The 27,595-nt window shown below is 43.1% G+C and overlaps 3 protein-coding genes across 4 annotated transcripts in view; 2 read left to right on the top strand and 1 right to left on the bottom strand.

The window, feature by feature from the left end:
* LOC101348789 (uncharacterized) overlaps window positions 1-22,602 on the top strand; it is a 91,680-nt gene extending 69,078 nt beyond the window's left edge. The window contains exon 4 of the mRNA XM_004384004.3: window positions 21,407-22,602. Coding sequence (XP_004384061.2) covers window positions 21,407-21,731 — 325 coding nt within the window. The 3' untranslated portion in view covers window positions 21,732-22,602. The remainder of the gene's footprint in view (window positions 1-21,406) is intronic.
* HFE (homeostatic iron regulator) lies at window positions 5,804-18,912 on the top strand. Of its 2 annotated transcripts, none has more exons than XM_012557725.2 (7): window positions 5,804-5,887; window positions 11,373-11,636; window positions 11,822-12,121; window positions 12,950-13,228; window positions 13,366-13,479; window positions 15,378-15,410; window positions 17,014-18,912. In XM_012557725.2, the coding sequence occupies exons 1-7, from the start codon at window positions 5,812-5,814 to the stop codon at window positions 17,058-17,060; spliced, it is 1,113 nt and encodes a 370-aa protein (XP_012413179.1). In that variant the 5' UTR covers window positions 5,804-5,811; the 3' UTR covers window positions 17,061-18,912. The 2 variants fall into 2 exon arrangements, with proteins under 2 accessions (XP_012413179.1, XP_023594134.1); XM_023738366.1 differs by having other exon boundaries at window positions 11,846-12,121.
* A 1,727-nt stretch (window positions 22,603-24,329) lies between the features above and the next one.
* H1-6 (H1.6 linker histone, cluster member) lies at window positions 24,330-24,973 on the bottom strand. The gene has a single exon (XM_004384017.2). The coding sequence runs from the start codon at window positions 24,971-24,973 to the stop codon at window positions 24,335-24,337; it is 639 nt and encodes a 212-aa protein (XP_004384074.1). The 3' UTR covers window positions 24,330-24,334.
* Between the last annotated feature and the right edge of the window lie 2,622 nt (window positions 24,974-27,595).

Here is a 27,595-nt window from a genome sequence, read left to right on the forward strand (position 1 = left end):
GAGAGATTTACTTCAAGGAAATGGCTCACACAGTTGTGGGGGGCTTACAAGTAATATGTCAGGTGGCAGGCTGGAGACCTCTGCTGGCTCACGGGATGTCAGGGGCTGGTGATTCCAAAGTCTGAAGGTCTGGTGGCAGGCCAGGGACTTCTGCAAGCTTTTGTCCTAAGATCCGGAGACCAGGTGATGAGAAGAGCGCAGGGCTGAGAGAGTGAGCTTTGCCAGAATATCCATTTACAGTGAAACCTGTGAGAGCCTGAACTCAACAGAACTGCCTTGTTTTTCCGGTCTTGCAAGTTTTCTGCCTTTGACAGGGTGTAGTCTTACTACTTTTCTATTGCTCATTTCAGTGGAAAATATTTTAGTTGTCCTCTGACAGGTTTCTGAATTACACAGGCTCAGACTTTCACAGGTTTTACTGTATATTCTGGAGGCAGACCACACCCCCAGGAAAACTCCCCTTTCAACTGATTGGTTGATCACATCAGATCACATCATGGTTGGTGATTATATTACATTACGTTATAGAACAGCAACCAGTCCAGTTTCTGGCCAAACCACTGAGAATCATAGCCTAGCCAAGGTGACACATAAAATTGACCATCACAGACAATAAGGCCTAATTCTAGTTCTTACATACCCCAGGAGTCATTTAGCATCACCTCCAGCTCCCTACCCTGAGTCTGTGTTGAACTACAGCATTTCTGTGTGCTTGGAATAGAAGATGGGACCAGTGTAGGGTGGCACAAGATTGGGTAAAGGGGTTTCTTCCTTGTCCCTTCAGTTTCCTCTTTAGACGTGCGGTTGCACCTTTCTACTTGCTCTCTTCATTCACCTTCAGCCCATCTGCCCTTAGTCTTTACTAGACTATTGTGGCTGAAATCACCTGGGGTCTCATAATCTCCAAATACAGTTTGCAGTTTTCAGATTGCACCTGACTTCATTTCTCTGAAGCATTTGGCACCAATAGCCACTCCTTCTAGAAACTCATATCTTCCAGAGCTTGGTTGATCATTCCTTTCTGGTTTATATGGTGACTTTTTAGCCTCCTCCTGGCTGTTAAATGTTGGTATTGTCCAATGTTCTGATTTTGGCTATTTTGCTTTCTCACATTAAAAAAAAATATATATAAGCAAAAATTCATTTGTTTCTCATAAAAATCTTCAAACATACACAAAAATGGAATCAATACTGACAAGCTGATCCTAAAATCACATGGAAATTTAAGAGACCCAGAATGACCAAAACGATATTGAAAAAGAAGAACAAAATTTGAGGATTCACACTTCCAGATTTCAAAACTTAGTGCAATGCTACACTAATCAAGACAATGTGGTCCTGGCATTAGGTAGGGTGCTCATAGAGACCTGTAAAATAGTATTGAGATTCCAGGGGGGAAAAAACCTTACATTACCAATCAATTGATTTTTTTACAAGTGTGCCAAAACTATGGGGAAAGAGTAGTCATTTCAATAAATGGTGCTGGACAAGTGGATATTCACATTCATAAGAATGAAGTTGGACCCCTACCTCACACTGTATATAAAAATTAACTCAAAATGGGTGAAAGACCTAAATGTAAGAGCTAAAACTATAAAACTCTTAGAAGAAAACCATCATGACCTTGAATTTGTCGATAGTCTCTTAGATATGACACCAAAAGCACAGCAACCTAAAAAAAAAAGATAATTTTTTTTAATATAAATTTTTTGAATATCTGTGCTTCAAAGGATACCATGAAGAAAGTGAAAACTACCCACTGAATGGGAGAAAATATTTGTTAATCATAATCTGATAAGGATCTTGTATCTAGAATACATAAAGAACACTTACAACTCAATTAAAAAATGGGCAAAGAATCTGAATAGACATTTCTCCTAGGAAGATATACAAACAGCCAACGGCACATGAAAAATGCTCAGCATCATTATTTATCAGGGAAATGCAAATCAAAACCACAATAAAATACCACTTCACACTCACTAGGATGGAGAGAATAAAAAAGATGGATAGTAACAGATGTTGGCAAAGAAGTAGAGAAAATAGAATTCTCGTACACCTTATCCCATTGCCATCAAGTCGATTCCAACTCATAGCGACCCTATAGGGCAAAGTAGAACCGCCCCATAGGGTTTCCAAGGAGAGGCTGGTGCATTTGAACTTCCGATCTTTTGGGTAGCAGCTGAACTCATAACCACTATGCCACCAGCGCTCCCATATACTACTAGTGACAATGTAAAATGGTGCAACCACTTTGGAAAACAGTCTGACAGTTCCTCAAAAAGTTAAACATAGAGTGAGATACCACTTTATACCCACTGGGATGACTGTAATAAAAAAGATAATAACAAGTGTTGGCCAGGATATGGAGAAATTGGAACCCTCACACACTCCAATGGAAATGTAACATGGTGCAGTCACTTTGGAAAACATTCTGGCAGTCCCTCAAAAGGCTAAACAGAGTTACCATATTGGTGTTGTGTGCCGTCCAGTCCATTCTGACTCATAGCAACCCCATATGGCAGAGTAGTACTGCCTCATAGAGTTTTCTAGGCTGTAGTCTTTACAGAAACCCTGTTGGTGTAGTGGTTAAGTGCTACAGCTGCTGCCCAAAAGCTTGGCAGTTCAAATCCACCAGGGGCTCCTTGGAAACTCTATGGGGCAGTTCTACTCTGTCCTATGGGTCACTATGAGTTGGAATTGACTTGAGGGCAATGGGTTTTAGTCTTTATGGGACTATATCACCAGGTCTTTTCTCCCGTGGAGCTGCTGGGTGGGTTTGAACCACCAACCTTTTGGTTAGCCGCCAAGTGTTTAACTGTCACACCATCAGGACTCCTTAGAGTTAACAACTATGTTGTTGTTGTTGTTAGGTGTCCTCAAGTCAGACTCATAGTGACCCTATATACAACAGAACAAGAAGTTGCCCAGTCCTGTGCCATCCTCATAATACTAGGTATGTTTGAGCCCACTGTTGCAGCCACTGTCTCAGTGCATCTCATTGAAGCATTCTGTCTATCCTTCTTCCAAGATAGATTTGTTCATTCTTCTGGCAGTCCATGATATATTCAATGTTTTTCACCAACACCATAATTCAAGTGCATCAATTCTTCTTCGGTCCTCCTTATTTATTGTCCAGCTTTTGCAAGTATATAGGCAATTGAAAATACCATATGACCCAGCAGTTCCACTCGTAGGTATATATCCAAGAGAAATGAAAACATATTTCCATGCAAAAACTTGTAAGCAAATGTTCACAGCAGCATTATTCATAATAGATAGAAAGTAGAAATAACCCACATGCCCATCAATGTATGAATGGATAAATAAAATGTGATATATTCTTGTAATGGAATATTATTTGGAAATGACAAGGAATAAAGTACTAATATATGCTATAAGATGTATGGACCTTGAAAATATATGTTAACTGAAAGAAGCCAGTCACAAAAGACCACATATTGTATAATTTCCGTTATATAAAATGTCCAAAATAGGCAAATTTAGAGACAGAAAGTAGATTAGTGGTTGCCTGGGGCTGAGGATAGGGGGTGGAGGCTTGAGGATGATGACTAAAGTGTGTGGAAGTTTCTTTTTTGAGATGATGAAAAAGATTTTAAAATTGATTGTGGTAATGGTTGCACAACCCTGTAAATATACTAAAAACCATTGAGTTTTACACTTTAAATGGGTGAATTGTACAGTATGTGAATTATATCTCACAATAATAAAGCTGTTACACACACACACACACAGAAAAGAATAATACTATCAAATCCAATCACCATCACCAACATTCAACATTTTCTTAATCTTATTTCATCTATTCCCCTACAGTGGGGGGTGGGGGGGAACAGTTGCTATGATGGTTAGTGTTATGTGTCAACTTGGCTAGGTCACGAGTATCGGTATTATGTAATTATCCTCCTGTCATGGTTTGAATTATGTCCCCCCAAAAATGTGTGTATCAATTGTGCTAGGCCATGATTCCTGGTACTGTGTGATTTTCCTGTATGTTGTAAACTTGCCTCTATGATGTTAATGAGGGAGGATGGGTGGCAGTTGTATTAGTAAGGTAGGACACGATCTGCAAGACTGGATTGTGTCCTGAGGCAATCTCTTGAGATATAAAAGACAGAAGTGAGCAGTGAGACAGGGGGACCTCATACCATCAAGAAAGCAGTGCCGGGAGCAGAGCGCGTCCTTTGGACCGGGGTCCCTGCACAGAGAAGCTCCTAGTCCAGGGGAACACCGAAGAGAAGAAGGCCAACAGAAAGAAAAAGCCTTCCCCTGGAGCTGATGCCCTAAATTTGGACTTTTAGCCTACTTTGACTGTGAGGAAATAAACTTCTCTCATTAAAACCATCCACTTGTGGTATTTCTGTTGTAGCAGCACTAGATAACTAAGACACCTCCTTTATGTGATCTGATGTATGGAGAGTTTCCTTGGGGCTGTGGCCTGCATCCAACATACATGGACGTTCTGGCAAAGCTCACTTGCTCTGGATCCTGCATCCATCTTGTCATCCTCTGACCCCTGGTTATTGGGCTGTTAGCCAGCAGCCTGCCGCCTTACCTGAAAATTTTGAGATTCACCAGCTTTGGCAACCCTGTGAATCAGGAAAAGTCTCCAGTCTGATGCCTGACCCACGGATTTGGGACTTGCCAGTCTCCACAACTGCGTAAGCCTTTCCTTGAAATAAACCTCTCTGCATATATCCATATATGTAAACTTTACTGGTTTTGCTCTTCTAGAGAACTCAGCCTAAGACAGTTGACATGTAGCCCATTCCAACTCATGGAGATCCCATGTGTATCAGAATAGAATTGTGCTCCATGGAGTTTTCAATGGCTGACTTTTTGGAAGTAGATCATCAGGTCTTTCTTCTGAGGTACCTCTGGATGGACTCAAACCTCCAACCTTTTGGTTAGCAGCAGAGCAAGTTAAACTTTTGTGCCACCTGGGGACTCCCTACAGTTCACAGGTCCTTATTTCCAAGTTTGATCTTTTCTTAGATTGCCATAATTTGCAGAAATGTTTAGAAAGTTACTGCTTGTTAGATTTGTTAGGCATTTAAAGACTTGGGGAAAATTGTATTTATTAAATTTGTTGTCACATTTTGAAAAGTCTAAGGCAGTAGTTCCCAAATTGTTAGTAGAGGGGAGGGTGGTTAAAATCCCAATACACAGGTAACGCCCATATCCCATACCAATTAAATCAGTGTCTGGGTGTAGGAGTGGGTAGGCATCAGTATGTTTAGTGATTCTCCAGATGAATCCAATGTTCTGCAAAGTTAGTAAACCGTGAAAGATGTTTTAGTAGGATTTAATCTGTTAATCTTATCATCTAATTAATCTAATCAAAGAACAAATTAAGTTTTTACCACCCCCCCGAAATCATTAGATTTATAAATGAATAACAAGTTTGGCAAGTTGACTAAGGTCAAGAGAAAAGTTTTAAAAATATATAATTATTTAATATTTAAATACTGAATATTCAGATCAGGAAATTGTTAAGTATACTTTCCCAATTAACAACACCTCCTCGGGATTTAAAAACCAGGAGGACAGCTGGGTCACCGAATGGTTAACAAGCAGGTACTCTGGGGAGCAAGAGAGAGAGAGTTCAAGTTCAGAAGACCCATTTCTTTTCACCAATGGGACCCGGAAAGGGATCTTACTGGCCAGGAAGTTTCATCTGGGATCCCCGGAGCCTTGGCAATGGCTCCTCGGTGACTTCTTGGGCCATCGCGTTTCCCCGCCCAAAGTGGGTTGGAGCGGGAGGGAACTACGCGCAGACCGAGCCGGGAAATGGGCGCTGGAGCCCGGCCCGCGCTTCTTCTCTTGATGCTGTTGCGTGCCGTGGCTCCGCAAGGGCGGCGACCGCGTGAGTCCGGGGCCTGAGGGAGAACCTGGGGCGCGGAGGGGGAACAAATCCTAACAGTCTTTAGCGCTCAGGAGTTTGCAAAGTTCGAAAGAACTGCTCAGCCCCACCTGCAATCCCTCCGCCAACTTTCTGAGCGAAATACCGGGAAGAGACGCTTCCGCTGAGCTGGAGATGAGGGTTTCCTCGCTCCAGGACTTTGCACCCGTCAACCCTGCTTTGGCGTGGCACCCACCCGCCCCTTGGCCGGCGCGCACCGTTAGGCTTTTAAATAAATCTCTTGGTTTCTCATTTAGGCGTGCCTGGACTAGGATCTTGGTTTTCTTGTTTTTAAAGTTGGCTGTGCCGTTTCCCCTAGTCGTCCCAAAACAGGAAGTTCTCACTGTGTGCGACCTTGGCCCAGGCGCCCCACTGGTGTTTATGCACCACAGCGCAGCGAGGGGCTGGAAGACTTGAGCGAAACCAAGGCGGAACCAGTCCACTTCAGAACCATTAGCCCTGGTGCGGTGGGAATGTGGATGTGTGGGAGTGGGATCTGAGTTCTACCCCACCCCCACTCCTTTGCGGTGATAACTGGATGTGAGAGGAGCCTGAGAGAGACTTGCCCAGGGCCTGGGAGATTGAGCTTTTGCCTGCGGAAAAAAAAGTTTCAGCTGTAGATATCGGTTCACTTTCCTAGCCGGGCTTTGGGCTTTGTTGATTTGCAATGCTAATATGTTGTATAATTAGGGTCTTTACTACAGGATACCAAATTGATAATGATTAACACTTAGTAAAGAGTTGCGGTTTTAAAACCCATTCATATCTGTGATGTTATTTCACACTCACTATGCATTTGGGAGATTGTTGTTAGGTGCCTTCCAGTCACTTCCGACACATAGTGACCCTATCTATGTACAACAAAACAGTTAACGGTTCTGCGGTTCTGCGCAATCCTCACAATCGTTGCTATGTTTGAGTCCATTGTTGTAGCCAATGTGTTAATCCATCTATCTCATTGAGGGTCTTCCTCTTTTCCGCAGACCCTCTACCTTACCAAGCATGTCCTTCTCCAGAGAATGGTTTCTCCTGATAACATGCCCAAAGTACGTGAGAAGTCTTGCCATCCTTGTTTCCAAAGAGCTTTCTGGCTGTACTTCTTCCGAGACAGATTTGTTCGTTTTCTGGCAGTCCATGGTATAGTCAATGTTCTTCGCCAACACCATAATTCAAAGGCATAAGTTCTTCTTCATGCTTCCTTCGTCATTGTCCAGCTTTCACATGCATATGAAGCGATTGAAAATACTATGGCTTGGATCAGGCGCTCCTTAGTCCTCAAAGTGACATCTTTGGTTTTCAACACTTTAAAGATGTCTTTTGCAGTAGATCTGCCCAATGCAATACAGCATTTGATTTCTTGACTGCTGCTTCCAAGGGCATTGATTGTGGATCAAAGTAAAATGAAATCCTTGACAACTTCAGTATTTTCTCTGTTTATCATGATGTTGCTTATTGATCCAATTGTGAGAATTTTTGTTTTCTTTGTTGCGGTGTAATCCATGCTGAAGGCTGTATGTAGTCTTTGATCTTCATTAGTAAGTGGTTCAAGTTCTCTTTGCTTTCAGCAAGCAAGGTTGTGTCATCTGCATAGCACAGGTTGTTAATGAGTCTTCCTCCAATCCTGATGCTGTGCTCTTCTTCATATAGTCCAGCTCCTTGGATTATTTGCTCAGCATACAGATTGAATAAGTATGGTGAAAGAATACAACCCTGACACACACCTTTCCTGACTTTAAACCATGCAATAATCCCTTGTTCTGGTCTATCAACTGCCTCATGGTCTACGTACAGGTTCCGCATGAGCACAATTAAGTATTCTGGAATTCCCATTCTTCGCAATGTTATCCATAATTTGTTATGATCAACACAGTCAAATGCCTTTGATAGTCAATAAAACACAAGTAAACATCTTTCTGGTATTCTCTGCTTTCAGCCAAGATCCATCTGACATCAGCAATGATATTATTCTTAGTTCCACGTCCTCTTCTGAATCCAGCTTGAATTTCTGACAGTTCCCTGTTAATGTACTGCTGCAACCACTTTTGAATGATCTTCAGCACAATTTTACTTGTGTGTGATATTAATCATATTGTTGAATAATTTCTGCATTTTGTTGGATCACCTTTCTTTGGAATGGGTACACACATGGATTGCTTCCAGTCGGTTGGCCAGGTAGTTGTCTTCCAAATTTCTTGGCATAGACCAGTGAGCACCTCCAGCACTGCATCCCTTTGTTGAAACATCTCAGTTGGTATTCCGTCAATTCTTGGATCCTTGTTTTTCGCCAGTGCCTTCAGTGCAACTTGGACTTATTCCGTCATTGCCATCAGTTGTTGGTCATATGCTACCTTCTGAAATAGTTGAACGTCAACCAATTCTTTTTGGTACAGTGACTCTGTGTATTCCTTCCATCTTCTTTTGATGCTTCCTGTGTTGTTCAATATTTTGCCCATAGACTCCTTCAATATTGTAACTCCAGGCTTGAAATTTTTCTTCAGTTCTTTCAATTTGAAAAATACAAAGCGTGTTCTTCCCTTTTGGTTTTCTAACTCCAGGTCTTTGCACAATTCATAATAATATTTTACTTTGTCTTCTTGAGCTGCCTTTTGAAGTCTTCTGTTCAGCTCTTTTACTTCATCATTTCTTCCATTCACTGGTTATAATGTACTCACGCTAATTGAAAAGTGCTTCAGAAGAAAAATCTGGCAATATACTTCTGCAAAATCAGCCATTGAAAATCCTATGGAGCATAGTTCTACTGTGCCACACGTGCAATCGCTATGAGTTGAAATGGGCTGGACAGCAACTGTTTTGTGTGGTATTATTTGTTTACTAGCAGTTTTTACTAGCAGTTAACTGCCTCTCAGGTTAAATAACTTTCCCAGTTTAATGTTAAATAGTGTACTGCCACTCCTTCCTAAGCATAGCTGACATTGATCAGACTCTTAGTATTGCATGCAAGACTCTGAGCTTACTTTGCATACATTATCATATGAAAGACTCAGAACAACTTTGGAGTTTAGGTACTACAGTGAAACCTGTGACATCCAGAACTGTTTGGGACTGCCTTGTTTTTCCTGGTCTGGCAAGTTTTCCACCTTTGACAGGGTGCAGTCTTACCACTTTTCTATCACTCGTTTTAGTGGAAAATATTTGAGTTTTTCTTCTCTGACAGTTTTCCAACTTACACAGTTTTTGGCTTTCAAAGGTTTTACTGTATTTGTATTGACATGTTACAGATGGCGATAATGAACTGATAACCTTGCTCAACATTACACAGGCTTTTGCAGGACTATCTCTGCTCCATAGCTGTCACTCTTAAACATCCCATTGCATTAGAGTTTGAATCATAAAATTTGATGTTGAACAGAAATATTCATTCATTCACAAGTATAAAATGTGTTGCACTGTTTTAGCTCCAGAGTAACAGCAGGGAACCAAGTCTTTTGCATTCTAGTGGGGAAGAGGGCAATAAACAAATGAGCAGGTAGTGAGGGGTGCCATGGAGACCTGAGAACTAGGGAGGTCAGTGTGGGTCTCTCTCTCAGGTTGATGTTTACCCAGAGACCTGAAGGAAATGATGGTGCTGCTGACTGAGATAGAGCTTCTCAGGCAGACTGAGGCAGAGTGGGCCTGGCAAGTTGGGCTGAAGCAGGCTTTCATAACCTCAGCATTATTAAAATTTGAGGCTGGTTAATTTTTTGTTGTGGGGAACTGTCCTGTGCATTGTAGGATGTTTAGCAGCATCCTAGGCCTCTACTCACTAAATGCTAGTAATACTCCCCTAGTTATGATGATCAAAAATGTTTCCAGACTTGGCCAGATGTCCCCAGGGGGATAAAATCTCCCAGTTGAGAACCACTGGGTTGAGGAAGAGCAAGGAGGCTGATAACCCTAGAGAGCAGTGGTCAGAGGCAGAAAAGTGATCAACGAAGTCAGAAAAGGGGCTACAGGCAAGGCCATATAGGTCTTTTTAGGCTGTGGTGTGGATTCTCAGGTTCTGGGAAGCCAAAGGGTGACATGATCTTTCATAGGTTTTAAGAAGATTGCTCTGGTTGCTGTGTGGAAAGCAGAATGAAAGGGGCAACAGTAAAAGCAGGGGGACCAGCCAGGCAGCTGTTATACTAGTCCAGGCAAGAGGTGAAGGACTAGGTTGGGTGGGAGCAGAGGAGGTGGTGAGAAATGGTTGTATTCTGGATATACGTTGAAGGAGATTGCTGAATAAACTATTTGTTGCATGAGAGAAAGAGAAGAGGCAAAGTTGATCCATTATTTAATTATTTTTATTCAATTTCAATTTTATTAGCCTGAGCAATATGGCAATAGGCGATGCCATTTTTAAGATGAGGAAGGCAAAAGAAAGAGCAGTTTAGGGGCAACCAAGAGCCTGGTTTTGGATGCGTTAAGCTGGAGATGTGAATTAGTCATCCAAGAGGTAAGCTCATGTAGGCAGTTGGGTATAAGAGTCTGGAGTTCAGCTCCAGAAATAAAAATCTCAGAGTTATCGTCATTCATTCATTCATTGATTCCTTCAATAAGTATTAAGCACCTAGTTAGTGGAAACCGTTTGTGCTAGACTATTAACCTAAAGGTTGGTGGTTTGAACCCACCCAGCAGTACCATGGAAGAAAGTCCTGGTGATCTGCTTCCAGTAAGACTGTTGTTGTTGTTGTTAGTTGCTGTTGAGTAGATTCCTATTCATGGAAACCCCAAGTGTGCAGAGTAGAACTGCTCCATAGGGTTTTCAGGGCCAAGAAAACACTATGGAACAGTTCTACTCTGTAAAACATGGGGTCGCCATGAGTTAGAATCGACTTAACAGCAATAGGTTGGGTTGGTTTTCGTTTTTAAGTGCCAGGCACCGTTCTAGGAAATGGGGAAACATCACTGAACGCTCTCATTCTACAACTGAGGGAAGGTGTAGAGAAACTGTTACTTGCCTATAGGTCTTGTCCTTTTCTGCTTACTCAGGACTCCTAAATTTGCTTTGGAACTGTTGTGATGAAGAGCTGCCCTGAGCTATTTATCTGCAGATCTCCCAGCATTCAAGAGCAAACATTTGCACATGAAAGGATTTACTGGTGGAAAGGGTAAAACAAGAAGTTCCTCTGGCTCAGATCTAGTTCTGAGTACCAACTCTTGAGCTCAACTGCCATGGCTAGGGATACCTTGAGATTTTCTAGAGTCTGTCAGCTCCTGAGGAGACTCCATAATTGTGGGCAGGGCCTGGGGCAGAGAGGGAGTGGCAGCCACATGTGGCAGATGGAGGTGCACAAAGAGAGAGCAGACAGGACTGCCATATGGATGGAGAGCAGTCACTGTGTGTTTCATTTTTCAGAGTGGGGCCAAACACAGCTGGCACTAAGAGTTGATTCAGAAGTGTGTAGCCCTTTGCCTCCCCATCCCCTCTGCTGCCAACAGTGAAGGCCATCTCCTGGTCTCTCTCCAGGGTCGCACTCTCTTCGCTACCTCTTCATGGGTGCCTCAGAGCCAGACCTTGGGCTGCCCCTGTTTGAGGCATTGGGCTATGTGGACGACAGGCTGTTTGTGTCCTATGATCATGAGAGTCGCCATGCCAACCTCCGCCCCCTGTGGGTTTGGAATGGGGCTTCCAGCCAGCTGAGGTTGCAGCTGAGTCAGAACCTAAAAGGGTGGGACCACATGTTCACCGTTGATTTATGGACCATCATGGACAACCACAACCACAGTACAGGTACGTGGGAAGGGGGCCTTGCCTTCCTGGGTGTGTTGGAGCGTCTCCCCACCTCAGAGATGCATTAGAGAGTTGGAGCATGAAGGCTGTGGGAGCAGGAAACAGGGAAGGAATTTGCTTCCTGAGGTCCCCGGTAGCCCCTGGAGATGGTGGAGACAGGGATCTACCTACTCCTTTGGTTTCAGTAATGAGGCTGGGTGTGCTGTCAGAGTCCCACACCCTGCAGGTGATTCTGGGCTGCGAGGTGCAGGAAGACAACAGCACTTGGGGGTTCTGGAAGTACGGGTATGATGGACAGGACCACCTTGAATTCTGCCCTGAGACGCTGGACTGGAGAGCAGCAGAGCCCGGGGCCCAGGCCACCAAGCTGGAGTGGGAAGTAAACAAGATTCGGGCCAAGCAGAACAGGGCCTACCTCGAGAGGGACTGCCCCGAGCAGCTGCGTCAGTTGCTGGAACTAGGGAGAGGAGTTCTGGACCAGCAAGGTAAGATAGAGGCACCCTTCTGCCCCCACACTCTAGCGACTGAGTGGACCTGGGTGCAGAGTGCAGGGTCCTTGGCTGGCATTTCTCAGAGGTAGCCGAGCTCGGTGGTTGTGTGACTTTTTCCAAGTTCTAGAAAGGGACTTTCTCAGCCCTGAGGTATCTACCTCACAATTGTGATATATGACACAGCCATGAGTTAAGGTTTTATGTTTTCCTCTATGCATGTGGGGAAAGAAGAAGCACCCGTGATCCTCTTTTGAATTGAATAAAGAATCATGTGTATATTTGTTCTTTTTAGGAATCCAGACATGTCAATATCACATTGATTATCAAAGCAAAAAGTTACCAAATGAGGCAACCAATCAGAGTTGCAGAGTTTTTTGGAGGTTAAAGGTTACTTTCTTAGAACATAGCAATAGTCCCTGAAGCCTGGCTATCGTACAAGTTCCTTCCTACAAGAATACTTATTGGATTGAACCAGATGAAATTGCCAATAATCCCTATTCAATCAGTTTTGATCCACATAAGTGGCAATTTCATTTGGTTCAACTTAATCTATTAGCAGAGAACTGAAGACCTGGGCAACAGGTACATACTAGACAGGAGAAAAAGGATGATATGACTGTGACTGTTCTTCGTGTGACACCACATCAGAGTCAAGTCTTAGCGTAAATTTTAGGACACAAAATGGTGTCCCTCCCTCAGCTTGCTTTGCCTGTAAAAAGTATTTCCTTCCTCCAACCCATAAAAAAAGAGAAGTGAAAGTTCCAGTCTTCCTAGCAAGGGGAAAAAGATTCCCTCTCTTCATCTTTCTTCTTTCCTGTCCAGTGCCTCCTTCTTTGGTGAAGGTGACTCATCACGTGACCTCTGAAGTGACCACTCTGCGGTGTCAGGCTCTGAACTTCTTACCGCAGAACATCACCATGAGGTGGTTGAAGGACAAGCAACCGCTGGATGCTAAGGAGGTTGAGCCTATGGATATGCTGCCCAACGGGGATGGGACCTACCAGGGCTGGATGGCTGTGGCCGTGCCTCCTGGGGAAGAGCAGAGATATACCTGCCAGGTGGAGCACCCAGGCCTGGACCAGCCCCTCACTGCCACCTGGGGTATGAATGAGAACCAGAAGCTGAGAAAATCTGTTGTGGGTGGAATGGGGCTGGTCAGCATGGGGCGGGTCTGCTCTGGGTTGGGAGGTGGGCTAGCAGTGGTGGTCACAGGCTTTCACTTGCCTTTGCTGTTTTAGAACCTTCGTCTCCTGGCACCTTAGTCATTGGAATCATCAGTGGAATCGCTGTTTGTGTCATCATCTTCTTTATCGGAATTTTGTTCAAAATCTTAAAGAAGAGACATGTTTCCAGTGAGTAGAAAGAAGGAAGAAGTCTCAGTATCTCTGCCCTTTTTTGTTTGGTGCTTTCAAGTCGATTCAGACTCACAGCAACCCTATAGGACAAAATAGAACTGCCCCATAGTGTTTTCTAGGCTGAAATCTTTACAGGAGCAGATCTCAGAGCTTTCTCCCACTGAGCTGCTGGGTGGGTTTGAGCTGCGAACTTTTTGGTTAATAGCTGGGTTAGCAGCCCAGTGCTTAACCATTGCACCACCAGTGCCCTCTCTGCCCTTTGGGTTCCAAAACAGCAAAGGCAAAGGCATGCTAATTCTCCTGCCAGAAAACGGGCAAAGGGAGGACATGGGAAGTCTTCCCTCTCTCTTCTTTTTCTCTGGGGACACCAGCCCCTTCCTAGGAGCAACTATTTGTTTTCCCCAGAATGAAAACTCTAATTCAACAAACATCTTTGGAGCACCTACTCTTTGCAAGGCACTATTTAAGGTAGTAGAGGAGCCCTGGTGACAAAGCGGTTAAGTGCTCGGCTGCTAATGGAAACGGCTATGGTTCTAACCCACAAGTCGTTCCATGGGAGAACGATGTGGCAGTCAGCGTCCATAAAGATTACAGCCTTGGAAACCTTGTGGGGCAGTTCTACTCAGTCCTATAGGGTCATTATGAGTCAGAATCAACTGGACAGCAATGAGTTTTAGTTTGGTTTGTTTAAGGTAGTAAGGAGCCCTGGCAGCACAACAGTGCTAGCTGCTAAAGGAAAGGTTGGCAGTTCAAACCCACCTAGCTGCTCTGCTGGAGAAAAGACCTGGCGATCTGCTCCTGTAAAGATTACAGCCTAGAGAACCCCATGGGACAGTTGTACTATGTCATGTGGGATCGCTATGAGTTGGAATCAACTTGATGGCACTAATATTTAAGGTAGTAGGAGTCCCTGGGTGGCGCAAATGGTTGAGCTCTCGGCTAACTGAAAGATTGGCAGTTCAAATTCCCCCAGAGAGGCTTGGGAAGAAAAGCCTCTGATCTGCTTTCCAAAGGTCACAGCCATTGAAAAATTCTATGTGCGGTTTTACTCTGAAACACATGAGTTGATCATAAGTCTGAATTGACTCGACCACAACTGGTTTGGTTTTCTTTAGCATTTAAGGTAGTGCAGGGGCTTGAGGAGGAAGGGGCTTCTTTTTCCTCCTATGGGTTGGAGAAAGGGGATACTCTTTTCAAGCAAAGCAAGCTGAGGACAGACACAAGTACAGTTAAAGAGGACCCCTTTAAGCTCCTAAGGGAGGTATGAAGCAAAAGCTTTGGAGTGTCAAAGGAAGGAATGACCACCTTTGGCTGAGGATCAGGAAAGGCTTCTAGGGGCTGGCTTCTGAGGTGGATCTTGAAAGAGAAGTAGGACTTCTCTAGGCTAGGTTGAGGATGAGTGGAGGTCTGCATGATTGGAGCAACCATAAAAGCAGGAGAGTGGAAGGCATACTGGGAGGTAAGATATAATGACTGCAACCTGTCCTTGACTTCACATACCTGTCAGTCACCAACCTCTTCATTTCTACTTCCTGAACATCTCTGGTGTGGGGAGAAAAGAGGCAGCCAGAAGCCAGCTAGGCAGGACCATGGGGGCCTGTTGGGACTTTATCTTATGGGTACTGGGGAACCATGAAGAGACATAAGCAAGGACAGACACAAACTCCATGGTATGGAGAATGAGTTGTTAGGAAGTGAAATGCGAGGTGAGGAGACCAGTTAGAAGGCCATTAAACAATTCCAGATGAGAGATAATGGTGTCTAAAATCCAGTGACAGCCTGCATCAAGAGTTGTCAGAGTTGAGAGGGGTGGATGAGGGAGATGAGGGACAGGGAGTAGGCAAGGATGATTCCTAGGTTTGTAATGTCTCTTTCCTGGTCTCTTGTCTCCACAGGAAGAACCATGGGGGACTATGTCTTAGCTGAAGGTGAGTGAAGTGCAGCCTGCAGACCCCTTGTGGGGAGGAAACACAATTAGAGACTCAAAGAGAGGGTGAATTTGTGGAGTTCTCCACATTTCAGGACAGAGGAGGACCTAACAGAAACTGCCTGAGGGACTCTTTGCTCTTAGCCTTCCCTGTTTACTCTCTCAAAAAGTTTTCCCTGTTTAGGTGTTTGAGTTGATGCATGCTAACAACTCCCAGCTGTGACCTCTCCCCTGAACTGGGTCTCCAATCTCAAGCTGCATCTAGAGCCTGTCTTTGTCTCCTCCATCACCTCAGACACCTGTACTCCTATGCCACCTCATCCCTAACTGTGGAAGAGGGAGTCTTAAATTTTGGGAACTCAAGATTCCTTTTAACACTTGAGAAAAGCAATGAACCTTCTCTTGAGGAACATGCACTCTCATACACCTACCAGAATTTTGCACATACATCCAGGCATTTCTTGGACCTTCCCTCTCTCCGCCCTCCCTACCCCAAGTTTCCTTTGACTCCTGTCTCTATGATATCCAGTAACTCGTCTGTCACCATGCCCTGAGGTCTATTCCTTCAGAGGCTGACCTGGGTGTTTGTGCAGCTATGAAGGCTATGCAGAGACTCCTTTCCCAGCAGAGGCATCATGGATGTTAATGAAGGTAGTTTTACAGCAGCATGTGGGAGAGAAGTGTCTTGAGGAAGTGTGTCTTTTTCTAATTTGCACAAAGGCACCATATGGGTTTTCTCAGATTAATGGTGGCTTCATTTGCAAACCTCTCCGTATATGCCAGACCTGAAGTACCATACTGATTTTCTACCTAGTTTCTGCTGACACTCTCTCCTTATTCTGGTAATGATGATGAGGATGATGATAATAATAATAATGTGGCTGTTAACCTGTTGCCGTCAAGTCGATGCTAACTCATAGCGATCCTATAGGACAGAGTAGAACTGCCCCATGGTTTCCAAGGAGCGGCTGGTGGATTCAAACTACCGACCTGTTGGTTAGCAGCTGAGCTCTTAAACACTGTGCCATGAGGGCTCCATATTATAAAAAAGCATTTGCTTGGTGCTAGGCTCTATTCTGAGCATTTACATGCATATCTCATGTAATTCTTACAACAGTTTTATGAAGTAGGTGCTGTTATTATCCCATTTTTTTTTTTTTTTTTAAGAAGAAGAAATGATACAGAGTATCTCACAGCTTTCTAGGGCTAGAGACGGGTTTTGAACTCAGACAGTCTGGCTCTTTGTTCCGTTTCACATACCACCACATTCAGATGGTTCCAGTGCTTGGAGTAATGTAGAAAGAAGAAGATTGCTGGTTAATACGGGTGAAATATGAGAGGTCTTCAAGGTTCCTGGGTGGTGCAAATGATTTGCACTTGACTACTAACTATAAGGTTGGTGGTTCAAACCTACCCAGTGGCACTGTGGAAGAAAGATCTGGTGATCTGGTTCCATGAAGATTACAGCCAAGAAAACACTATGGAGCTCATTTCTACTCTGTCACACATGAGGTCACCATGAGTTGGAATTGACTTGAAAGCAATGAGTTTGGTTTTGTTTTTTTCCCCATTCACTTCTCTTTTCTCATTGTGTTTCTTCTCAGTGAACTTGACCCAAATGAAGGGAAAACAGCAGAAAACAACCTACTGATCCTCAGCTGCCATATTTCCTTATGATATCCCTGTGGGAAGGATCCTGGAATATGACACCCTTACTCCTCTGTTGTCATCACTAGTATCTTTTCAGTCCTTAGGCCAGGGCTGTGACTGGTGATGTTAGCTAATGACTGTATTTGGCCTCACAGTGTCCTCCCTTGGCCAGTGCCTCTGGAGTCAGAACACTGACGGCATTTTCCTGAATGAGCTGGAGCACTCTCTCTCATATTAAAGACTGTAAAACAGATGGCACCAAGTGGCCTGGAGGATGCCCCAGGCATCTTCTTAGGATTGCTGGAGTTTCAGTTCTCATCCCCAGCTATGCACATTTTTTAAAAAATTAATCTAGCCAAGCCACTCAAGAATTCCTAGATTCTAGAAGAGTAAATTGGCTGACCATGTTCAAAGAATCTTAATATATACATCTAGGTGTCATGTGTTTACTAGGCAGCTATATATATTAGGCTGCATAACAGTGGTACAAAACATTCTGTCTTGGAGGCCAGGTACCTCAGGAGACCAAATACATCTCAGAAGGTTGTTTCGTAGTGTTATGGATTGAATTGTGTCCCCCACCCCAAAAGATATGTTGAGGTCCTAACCCCTATACCTGTGAATGTGAGCCTGTTTGGAAATAGTCTTTGAAGATGTTGTCAGTTAACATGAGGTCATACTGAAGTAAGATGGGTCCTAATCCTATGTGACTGGTGTCCTTATAAAAGAGGAAAAGATACGTAGAGACAAGGTGGCAGAGAAAAGACACCAGCTGCAAGCCAAGGAATGCCTGGAACTACCAGAAGCTAGGAGAGAGGCATGGAACAGATTTTCTCTCAAAGGCTCAGAAGGAATCAATATGGCTGACACCCTGGTCTTGGACTCCTAGCCTCCAGAACTGTGAGACAAAAACGTCTGTTCTTACAGGCCACCCAATTTGTGATATTTTGTTATAGTAGCCCTAGGAAACCAATACAGAAAGACATTAAATTTGAGCAAAAAGATCTCAACTATTTTTTTAAACTTTTCCTTTTTTTCTGACTGTGCAGATTATGTGAAAAAAGTAATTTGTGTGCATTGTAGAAAATTTGAAAAATTAATAAAAGAAAGTACATCTATTATACTGACAAATTCTATTAACATTTTATATTTCCTATAACCTCAGTCCTTGCACTTTTTCTCTATGATGTTTGGCATCCCTTCCTAGCTAAATTTCCTTCTCTTATAAGATATGTGCTTGTGGTGGGGAGCAAGTAGTGAGGGACAGGAACCTAAAAATTCTCAGTTTGGGGCCTGAAGAGTATAACTGCTTCATTATTTCAGATGTGTCACAGACCATATGCCATCTACAACTTACCTGCCCTCTTTCAAGTCTTTTGATGTATTAAAACATAGAAAATTAACAAATACATATATATTAATAAATGTACACTTGTGTACTGCATGACCTTACTGATGTTGTACTTGTCCATCTTACATATATATTTACTCATTACCTCAGTTTTAGGACATGCATACTGCTATTATTTTACATTTTGTTTTGTGGAATATTTTTATTAAATTGTAGTAACTGAATTAATTGTTTTTCTTTGCTCTAGAAACATTATTATCTAAGTTGTAACACACTAGTCATTTTTACCCCCAAACTAAGCTGGAAACACACTGACCAATTCTTTATCTCTAAATATTATCCTATCTATACTCAAAGCAGACTACCAAAAATCTTACCTTATTCTCCTACCTGGTGAAAGAAAAGCAACAAATTAGGCAGTGGTTTGTTGTTTGTTGGTTTTATTTCACAAAGACAAGTTTCAGAAAACACCCTAGTCTTCATTAAAAAAAAAAAAAAAAAAGCAAACCTGTTGCTGTCAAGTCAATTCCAAATCATAGTGACCCTATAGGACAGAGTAGAACTGCACCATAGGGCTTCCAAGGAGTGGCTGGTGGATTCAAACTGCCAGCATTTTAGGTTAGCTGCCAAGCTCTTAACAACTGTGCCATCAGGGCTCCCTAACCTTCATAGTAACACATTAACAACCATCAGCAACTGGGACCTATTAATTTTTTGTTATAATAGAAATTATAAATCTCCATCTCCTCCTAGTTTTTCTTAGTTTAATTTTTCTGGCTTTGTTTTTCTATTCTTAAGGCCAACTACGTTTGAAAAATCAAAGAATACCTGCATTTAAATTCTGTATTTTATTTTGTCTCCAGCAAAACAAACCCATAAACAGAAAGTGCTAGTAAGAAGAAGAGTGACATCTGGTGGCTATGGCCAGTATGTGTCACAGTGGTCACGTGACAGGAGTGTCCAACAGGAAAGAGACCCAGTTGGGGGTTTTCCTGATGGGAAGGGTCTGGAGAGGGAGTGGGGCGCTGGATCATTTGGTAATGACAAGGCCCTGAAAATAAAAGTGAGGTTTTATTAATGATATAATGGGCAAAATAAAGTTGGAGGAAAGCCCTCCTAGACCTTCCATGTAAATGAAGGTGGCACTTGCTGGGATGTATATCAGGGTGACTCAAACTTTGTCTTTTTGCATGAAATTACCATTTTGTATATACTCTATTGATTTTCATGAATTAAAATGCATATTGGAGTTTCAGAGCTTTACCTATAACCTCAGTCCTTGCACTTTTTCTCTATGATGTTTGGCATCCCTTCCTAGCTAACTTTGCTTTTCTTATAAGATGTGTGCTTGTGGTGGGGAGCAAGTAGTGAGGGACAGGAACCTAAAAATTCTCAGTTTGGGGCCTGAAGAGTGTAACTGCTTCATTATTTCAGATGTGTCACAGACCATATGCCGTCTACAACTTTCCTGCCCTCTTTCAAGTCTTTTCTCTTCCTCACCCATTGGGTCTTCTCTTTTTTCATATGAGTAAGTTATTTCTCTTAGGCCATAGTCTCATTCAAAGTGTCCTCAATAGGCATTAATTGACTCGAAGGCAACTGGTTTAGGATGAGGGTGTCTTTCTTTTTTTTTAACCACAGTGATTCTTACCATGGAAATTTCAAAAGCTGAAGCAGGAAGCTAAGAAAGTTTGATTTGAGAAAAGTCTTCAAATCACAGTCAAAATTTTGATTTGAGGGTTCCCTTCAAACCACAGTGAAACCCATTCTGCTATTTTGCCTTGTCTTTTCTTTTTTCTTTTTAATAGCTTTCCCAAACCAAAACCCCACTGCCTTCGCGTGGATTCCTACTTGTAGTGACCCTGTAGGGTAAAGTAGCCATTACTTAGTAGCTGAGCTCTTAACCACTGCGCCGCCAGGGCTCGCTAAAGCAAAATTGACCCCTACGGGGATCGAACCGGCGGTCTTGGCGTTATTAGCACCATCGTCTAACCAACTGAGTTAATCAATCAGCTGTAAGAGGATTGGTCCTGTTTCATCACTAATAATCTTATCAAAGGCCTCCCATTGACGGACCCTGTAAGCTTTGTTATGACCTTAATCGAGTATTAGCTGTACCCTACAATTAATCCCCAACTCTACAAAACGTATGTTCTTGTTGCTAAAACTGGAGCAGTTTGAAAAGGGATTAATAAAGGAGGGATGGGAAGCTTGTAGACTGTTGTTAACTGTAGGCTGATCAGACAGATGCAGCCGGTCCAGAAGTGGGTCCAGGGACAACTGATTATCCAAATTTAGCTTTATGCCCCTTGCTTCTCTCCCCGACTTCAGAAAAAGGATTTTTTTTTAAAAAAATTGATAGCGAGATAGCAGAGGAAGAAGTTTGCACTTACAAGGTTTTAATATACAATATTTGTCTGCCCTTTTGTCGTCTCAAACACAGGACTTTGAGACCTTTAGGGACAAGACTCCTTCATGGCCAGGCTTATACTTTGTCCAGCACAGAGAAGGCTGTCAAAATGGAATAGGATTATTAAAAGGAGTGGCAGGGAATGCCCCTTGACTATATAACTCCACCTTCCGTTAGACGTTATTTCTATTTTTCCCCCAAGGAACCATTACCTAATTTATTAGTAACCAAGTAGAAACATGCAAAAGAAACGTGGAGTGGGGTACTTTGCTCAACGTTTTTGAACTGATGAGAATACTTTCAACTTGCAAACGCGCACCAACTTAATGCACGAAGACAAAAGACAAAGCTTTTCAGCAGGATGAAACCCTTAACTCTCAGTACAGCCCGCCCAATGAAGCACAAGGTTTCACTGGCAAATCAAAACATTGAAATTTCTATAAAACACCCGCCTGTCTTTGCTTCTCCGACTCGGTGACCTAATTTGGAAAAAAAAAAAAAAAAACCCACCCTCCGCGCGCTTGTTGTTTTCAATTAGGTCCGCATAAATACTATTTAAAGCACTGGAGAAAGTTTACGTTACTTTTGTGGCAATAATCATGTCCGGACGTGGTAAAGGAGGAAAAGGCTTAGGAAAAGGGGGTGCTAAGCGTCACCGCAAAGTCCTGCGCGACAACATCCAGGGTATCACCAAACCCGCCATTCGGCGTCTGGCTCGGCGCGGTGGTGTTAAGCGCATTTCCGGTCTCATCTATGAGGAGACTCGAGGGGTGCTCAAGGTTTTCCTAGAAAATGTGATCCGTGACGCCGTCACCTATACTGAACACGCTAAGCGCAAGACGGTTACTGCCATGGACGTGGTCTACGCGCTCAAGCGACAGGGGCGCACCCTCTACGGCTTCGGGGGTTAAAAATACAGTCAACTTTTCCGTTATTTCCAAAAGGCCCTTTTCAGGGCCGCCCACGAAATGACACAAAAAGCTGACCTGCATTGTAAAAAATTAAAGCTTTGTGGCTGCTGAGCGAAAACAAATAGTTACAGTGCAGTTTGTACCTGTAATTTTTACGACTACGCCACGCTAAGGTGAGAAAGTTTTTAATTAAGTGCTTTGAAATAACGTAAATAACGCTCAATAAAACGCGTTTTTCGTGGCATTTGAAAGCGTTCTGAAAGGTATCTAAGGCAAAACGCACTGCATAGCGCTATGTAAATGAAGGCTCTTTGGGGACAACCTCTCATTGGAGGGCACGCGATATGAAACGACCTGGTGATACTATGGAGTAAGAGATTCCAGGGACGTTTTCCTATTGGTCCAAACAACTAAGGAACGGGACGCAGAACTTTGCGTGTTTTTAACCCGATGTATGCCAGGAGCGAGAAGCAAAGGCGTATTGTGTTTAGACGGATTCCCGTGCTGCTGGGGCGACTCGCTGGTGGCTGGGCAAGAAGCCAGTCGTTCGTCCTCTGTGGGAGTCAGCCACTGCTGAGGACTATCGGTCAGGTGTCGGGCAAGTGAAGCATAGTTTTGCACATCTCCACAATTCCAACCTCACAAGGAAACAATGACCACCATAGCCAAGCAAAGCATGCGCTGTGGATGATCGGAATAGAAATTGTGATTTTTTTTTTTTTACATTTTAGGACATGGTTTAATTTTTGTTTTTTTGAGCAGCCCAATTATACGAATGAGTCTTAAGAAAGGCCAGATCCTGGTAAACCACATCTAAAAATGCACTGCATAGCTTTGCATTGGGCTTTTTCAAAGTCACCCCGAATACTAAGTCCCAAAATAATATAGCAATATTAAAGAGCTCTGGTGGCGCTAAGGCAATCGGGCTGCTAACCTAAACGTTGGTGGTTCAAACCTATCCGGCTGCTCAGTGGCGATTTGCTCGGGTATAAATTAAACCCAAATGAACAAATCTGTTGCCTTCAAGTCGATCCCGACTCATAGTGACCATATGGGACAGAGTGAAACTGCCCCATAGGGTTTTCAAGGCCATAAATTTTTAGGGAAGCAGATTGCAACATCTTTCTCCCCTGGAGAGGCTGGCTGGTGGGTTCGAACCCACCAACCTTTCTGTTAGCAGAAGAGCGCTTAACGACTTCACCACCAGGGCACCGAGGTAGATTACAGCCTAGGAAACCCTGAGGGGCAGTTCTACTCTGTCCCATATGGTCACTATGAATCGAAATCTATTCCAAGGCACTTAACAACATTACTATGGTTTTAACATTTAGGATGATCTTTAAGAATGTTAAGTGAAAATTGAAATAAATGTTGTCTAAAAGGGAAAGGTATTTTAATCTGGACCCTGAGGGTTTCTTACCAAGCTGGTTTCATGATTTTTAGGAAGGTTTCTTTCAGATTCTGTCAACTGTACGGCCTCCAAAATTTCCATAGAAGTTTTGGGTTCAGCCTGTAGAGCGTTCTGGCAGTTTAGTGAAGTCTATAGACTCTTTTCACAAATAAAATACATACGATCACAATTCTATTAAAATAAAACTTTAAAAAATTCTGACAGTAACATATGAATTTGTTAATAAATAACATCTAAATTACTACCACTCTTTGGAAATAGCAATGAGGATAAACGATTTTTCAATATTCTTGCAACAAATGTCAACTGAAAATACTTTCTATCGTTTAGTTTATAGCAGATAATAGAAGGAAATGCTAAATTTACTAGAGGTTAGTAAAAATAGAAACTAGAGTGTTCCTGGATTCGGATTAGGAGGAGAAAATTAACCCGTAATTATTGACCTGGACACTGGACTAAGAAAATCTGGTTGCTGCCGTGGAGTAGATTCCGATTCATGGCGACCTTATGGGTGCAAATAGAAACTGCTCCATAGGATGACACAAAAGGACAAATTGGGACATAGCTCTTGCTGTTAAAAAAAAAAGAAAAAAGAAAAAAAGTCTCTAATCCATTGCCATGGAGTGGATTCCAACTCCTAGTGACCCTTATGGAACAGAGTAGAATTGCCCCATAGGGTTTCCAAGGAGCAGCTGTTGGGTTCAAGCTGCTGACCTTTCCGTTAGCAGCCAGAGCTCTTAAGCACTGAGCCACCAGGGCTGTGTCTAGAATATCTATCTAGATCTAGACATCTATCTATTGATACTCTAGCTAGCTAGACACTGATATATTTGATAGCTGAGCAGAGCTTCATCCCTTCAACACCCTGGCATCTCCAGAAAAGCAATCTAGCCTACAGGAGAAATCCGTGTGTCCTCTAATAGCCTAAGCAGGGGGAATCTATAGATTTTTTGGGTTGGGCAATTGACTGAACCGCACCAGGCTTCGTTTTTTGGTTTATACTTTGTGTATAGAGACCTTTTATTTCAGCCCAAATATAACTGCACTTCTTGTAAGCAAACCCCACGTTGACCTAAGCTCTATTTTGTTACAGAAACTTCTAGAAATTTCTAGTGTCACGCCATTTTGTAAATATTTGGGTGGCTCTTAAAAGAGCCTTTGGGTTCTTTGAAAACTAGCCTCTCACGTTTTCTCACTTCTTTGATACTGCCTTCCTAGAATTTATTTTCTGCTGGGTCACTTTGGCCTTCCCGGCCTTAACCTGCCCTGTTCTGGCCTTCGCTGGGCTCTTCCGCTGTTGCTTGACCTTGGCGCCCTTAGCTTTCTTCACGCTTCTTCTAGCAGCTTTCTTAGCTCCTGCTGTCCTTGGCTTCTTGACTTTCTTGGTCTTGGGATTCTTTGCAGACTTCGGGTCTCTGGACAAAACCAGCTTCCTGGTCTTACCAGAGGCAGACTTTTTCACTTTGCCTTTGGTGGGCTCTAAAGCGGCCTTCTTGCTGAGCTTGAAGGAGCCAGAGGCGCCGGTACCCCTGGTCTGCACCAGGATCCCTTTGCTCACCAAGCTCTTGAGGCCCCACTTGATACGGCTGTTATTCTTCTCTACGTCGTAGCCGGCTGCTGCCAGCGCCTTCTTAAGCGCAACCAGGGACATGCTTGCTCGCTCCTGGGACACTGATAGCGTCTCGATAATCAATTTGGACACAGAAGGGCTCGGAGCCTGGCGGTTTGCACCTGTCAGGCCAACAGGTTTCTTCCCTCTCTTCTTGGCTGGAGGTTTCTCCATCGGGGCTGGAACAAGATAGGCAAGAGCTGCAGGCGCTGTCTCAGACATAGCAACAGAAAAAAAAAGAAAGGACGTAATAACCAGTGAGAAGCGTGAAATGAAGCGGGCCTCAGGGCCTTATATAGGGCAGGGCGCGCTGTGATTGGTGCATCGCCAAGGCACCTCCCCCGCCCTTCGGAGGAGGAGCATTTGTGTTTGTTCTACCCCCAAAAGTTGAATCCCACAAATCTCCTAGGAACCAAATCGCCCAAGTTCCACTGCTGAATGATCCAGGGAGACTTGGATTTCACATGCCTATTGTCTTTTAATGAAAGATAACCCTTTATGTCAAAACTAGTCAGTAAAGCTCTCGATTTCCAGCAAAATCTAAGGGAGAAGAACAAAACTTCCTCCTTTCCTTGAAAATTCAAAAGTGATTTTTAGCGGGAGGTTTATCTCACCTCTTCTGAGTGGTCTTCCAAATGGTTGGTTTCCACCTGATGGAGAAAATAAGTTATTCACGCCCTGACTTTTATTGAAATTTATTTATGTATGTGAGGGAAGTAACACAAATTTCTTAGATGTCTCACTGTGGAGTTAGAAGATGCTTGTGGAATTGCCTGAAACTTCAGGATATGAACATATTTGGGCAAACCCAATCTATGAAATCATAATCCACAAGGCACATGACTTTCCTGTGGGTAAAGCTCCTCCCCAGACCCTGTGGCTTCATAGTGGCCCCTCAAGGACAGGGAAGTCACATGAATCTCAAAATATGGTATCTGCTTGGTCAAAATCAGGCCACCCTCATAGCTGGTATCCTCGACTGAGTTCTGCTTCTGGTTTCATTACTTCAGTTTCCTCCCCTCTCTCCTGACTGATAAACAAATACAGTCCCCTACCCTCCCTAACTATAAAATGTCAGGCAGGAATCCTGCCCTGAAGAGCCCAATAGAACCACAGACCTGCAGCTCTAACAAGAGTTGGGTGGCAGGTGTGGTGGCAGAGCTGTGGAGGAAAGGTTGTTGGGACTGTGTCCACGATGCTGCTCTGAGCTTCTCCTTGAAGTGGTCTTTGTGAGGGGTCTGGAAATAAGAGTTTGCTTATGAAAGCCGTGTCTTTCAGGAGGTTGCTGAGGAAGCTGTGCAGTGTGGCCAGAACCCAAGGCCTCAGCAGAGGAAATCCCCATAATGACCTTTTTGTGAATATCCCCATATGCCTGGGTGAGAAGTTCCTTGGTTATTTTGCATACCTAAGAGCCACCAGAAGTTTTTAAGGAGAGACAGTTTGTTGTTGTATTGTTGTTATAGTTGTTTTGGCTTGATGTTTTTTGCAAAAAAATGATCATTATTGAAGAGGACCCAGTGTCAGAGGTTGGGAATCTCCTGCAGTAATCTCTGAAGGATGACAAGGGCTTCACCTAAGGAAAGCATATGGAAAAGGAGCAAGTCTGCATCCGAAATATTTCTGAAGCAGAACTTAAAGGATGAGATTGCTGGCTTTCAAACTTCTTCTGATTGTAAAGTTAAGTAGAAAAGTTTCTCTCTCTCTTTCTGTCACACACACACACATACACACACACACCAGAATCAAAAATTCGGAAACTACTACTACCCTAGGTGCCTGCACTGTGATGTATTCCATTGTTCTGTTTCATTTTTTTAAATGCTGGTTGCAAACCATGAAATTGATTTAATGATCCATTAATGGACTGTGACCTTCAGTTTGAAAAATCTTTCACCTTAATGAGAGTGTATCTTACCAAAGACCCTTAGTTTTGACATTTGCTTGGTGTCTCTGACCTCCAATGGTCTCTGAGCATTTGTGTCATTAAATGCTAGTGGTTTAGGGGTCCCTCTTGTGGCAGTTTGATCTTTGTATTTACAAGTTGACAGAATATATGCCATTGCATTGAAAATAACATACAATTAAAGAATTAAGAAATAAATTTAGATTATATAATTTAAGACCCAGAGAAAGAACCATGACTCATATTTTGCATTAGATAGTTAAAAAGATATCATAAAAACATGTCTCTGTCTCACACACACACATAGATACATATGTATGTAAACACATATATAGTGCTTACTTTATGCCATCACTGTCCTACACTTTTTCCCTCTTAAAAAAAAACCTCATTTTATAGATGAGGAAATTAAGGCATAGAAAAGTCACATGATTTGTCCATGGTCATAGAGCTAGTCAGGGCAGACTAAAACCATAAAAACCAAACCCGCTGCCGTTGAGTCAATTCCGACTCATAGCGACCCTATAGGACAGAGTAAAACTACCCTATAGAACCCAAGGAGTGCCTGGTGGGTTCAAACTGCCAGCCTTTTGGTTAGCAGCCATAGCACTTAACCACTATGCCACCAGGGTTTCCAAGGGCAGGCTACAGGGAGGAAAAAGCTGTAACTGGTTAAAAAAAAAAGCAGCAGTCATTCACTTTAGCCTAAAGAGGGGGACGCTTGGTGGTCTGTGGGTTGCAGAGTACCTTGTTTTCGTCTGTATTTACAAAATTTTGATAATCTTATTTTTGTTCTTTCTGAAACTCCAGATTCCCTTACTAGCTATTTATATGTAAGTAAAGACATGTACCCCATCGTGCTGTTTCTTAATTTGTGATTAACATGTATTATGCTAACCTTTCAGACTTCTGTCTAAAAGATTTATATGAACAATTCAGCC

The sequence above is a fragment of the Trichechus manatus genome, unplaced genomic scaffold (assembly GCF_000243295.1).
Source record: "Trichechus manatus latirostris isolate Lorelei unplaced genomic scaffold, TriManLat1.0 scaffold00115, whole genome shotgun sequence".
NCBI classification, from domain to species: Eukaryota; Metazoa; Chordata; class Mammalia; order Sirenia; family Trichechidae; genus Trichechus; species Trichechus manatus.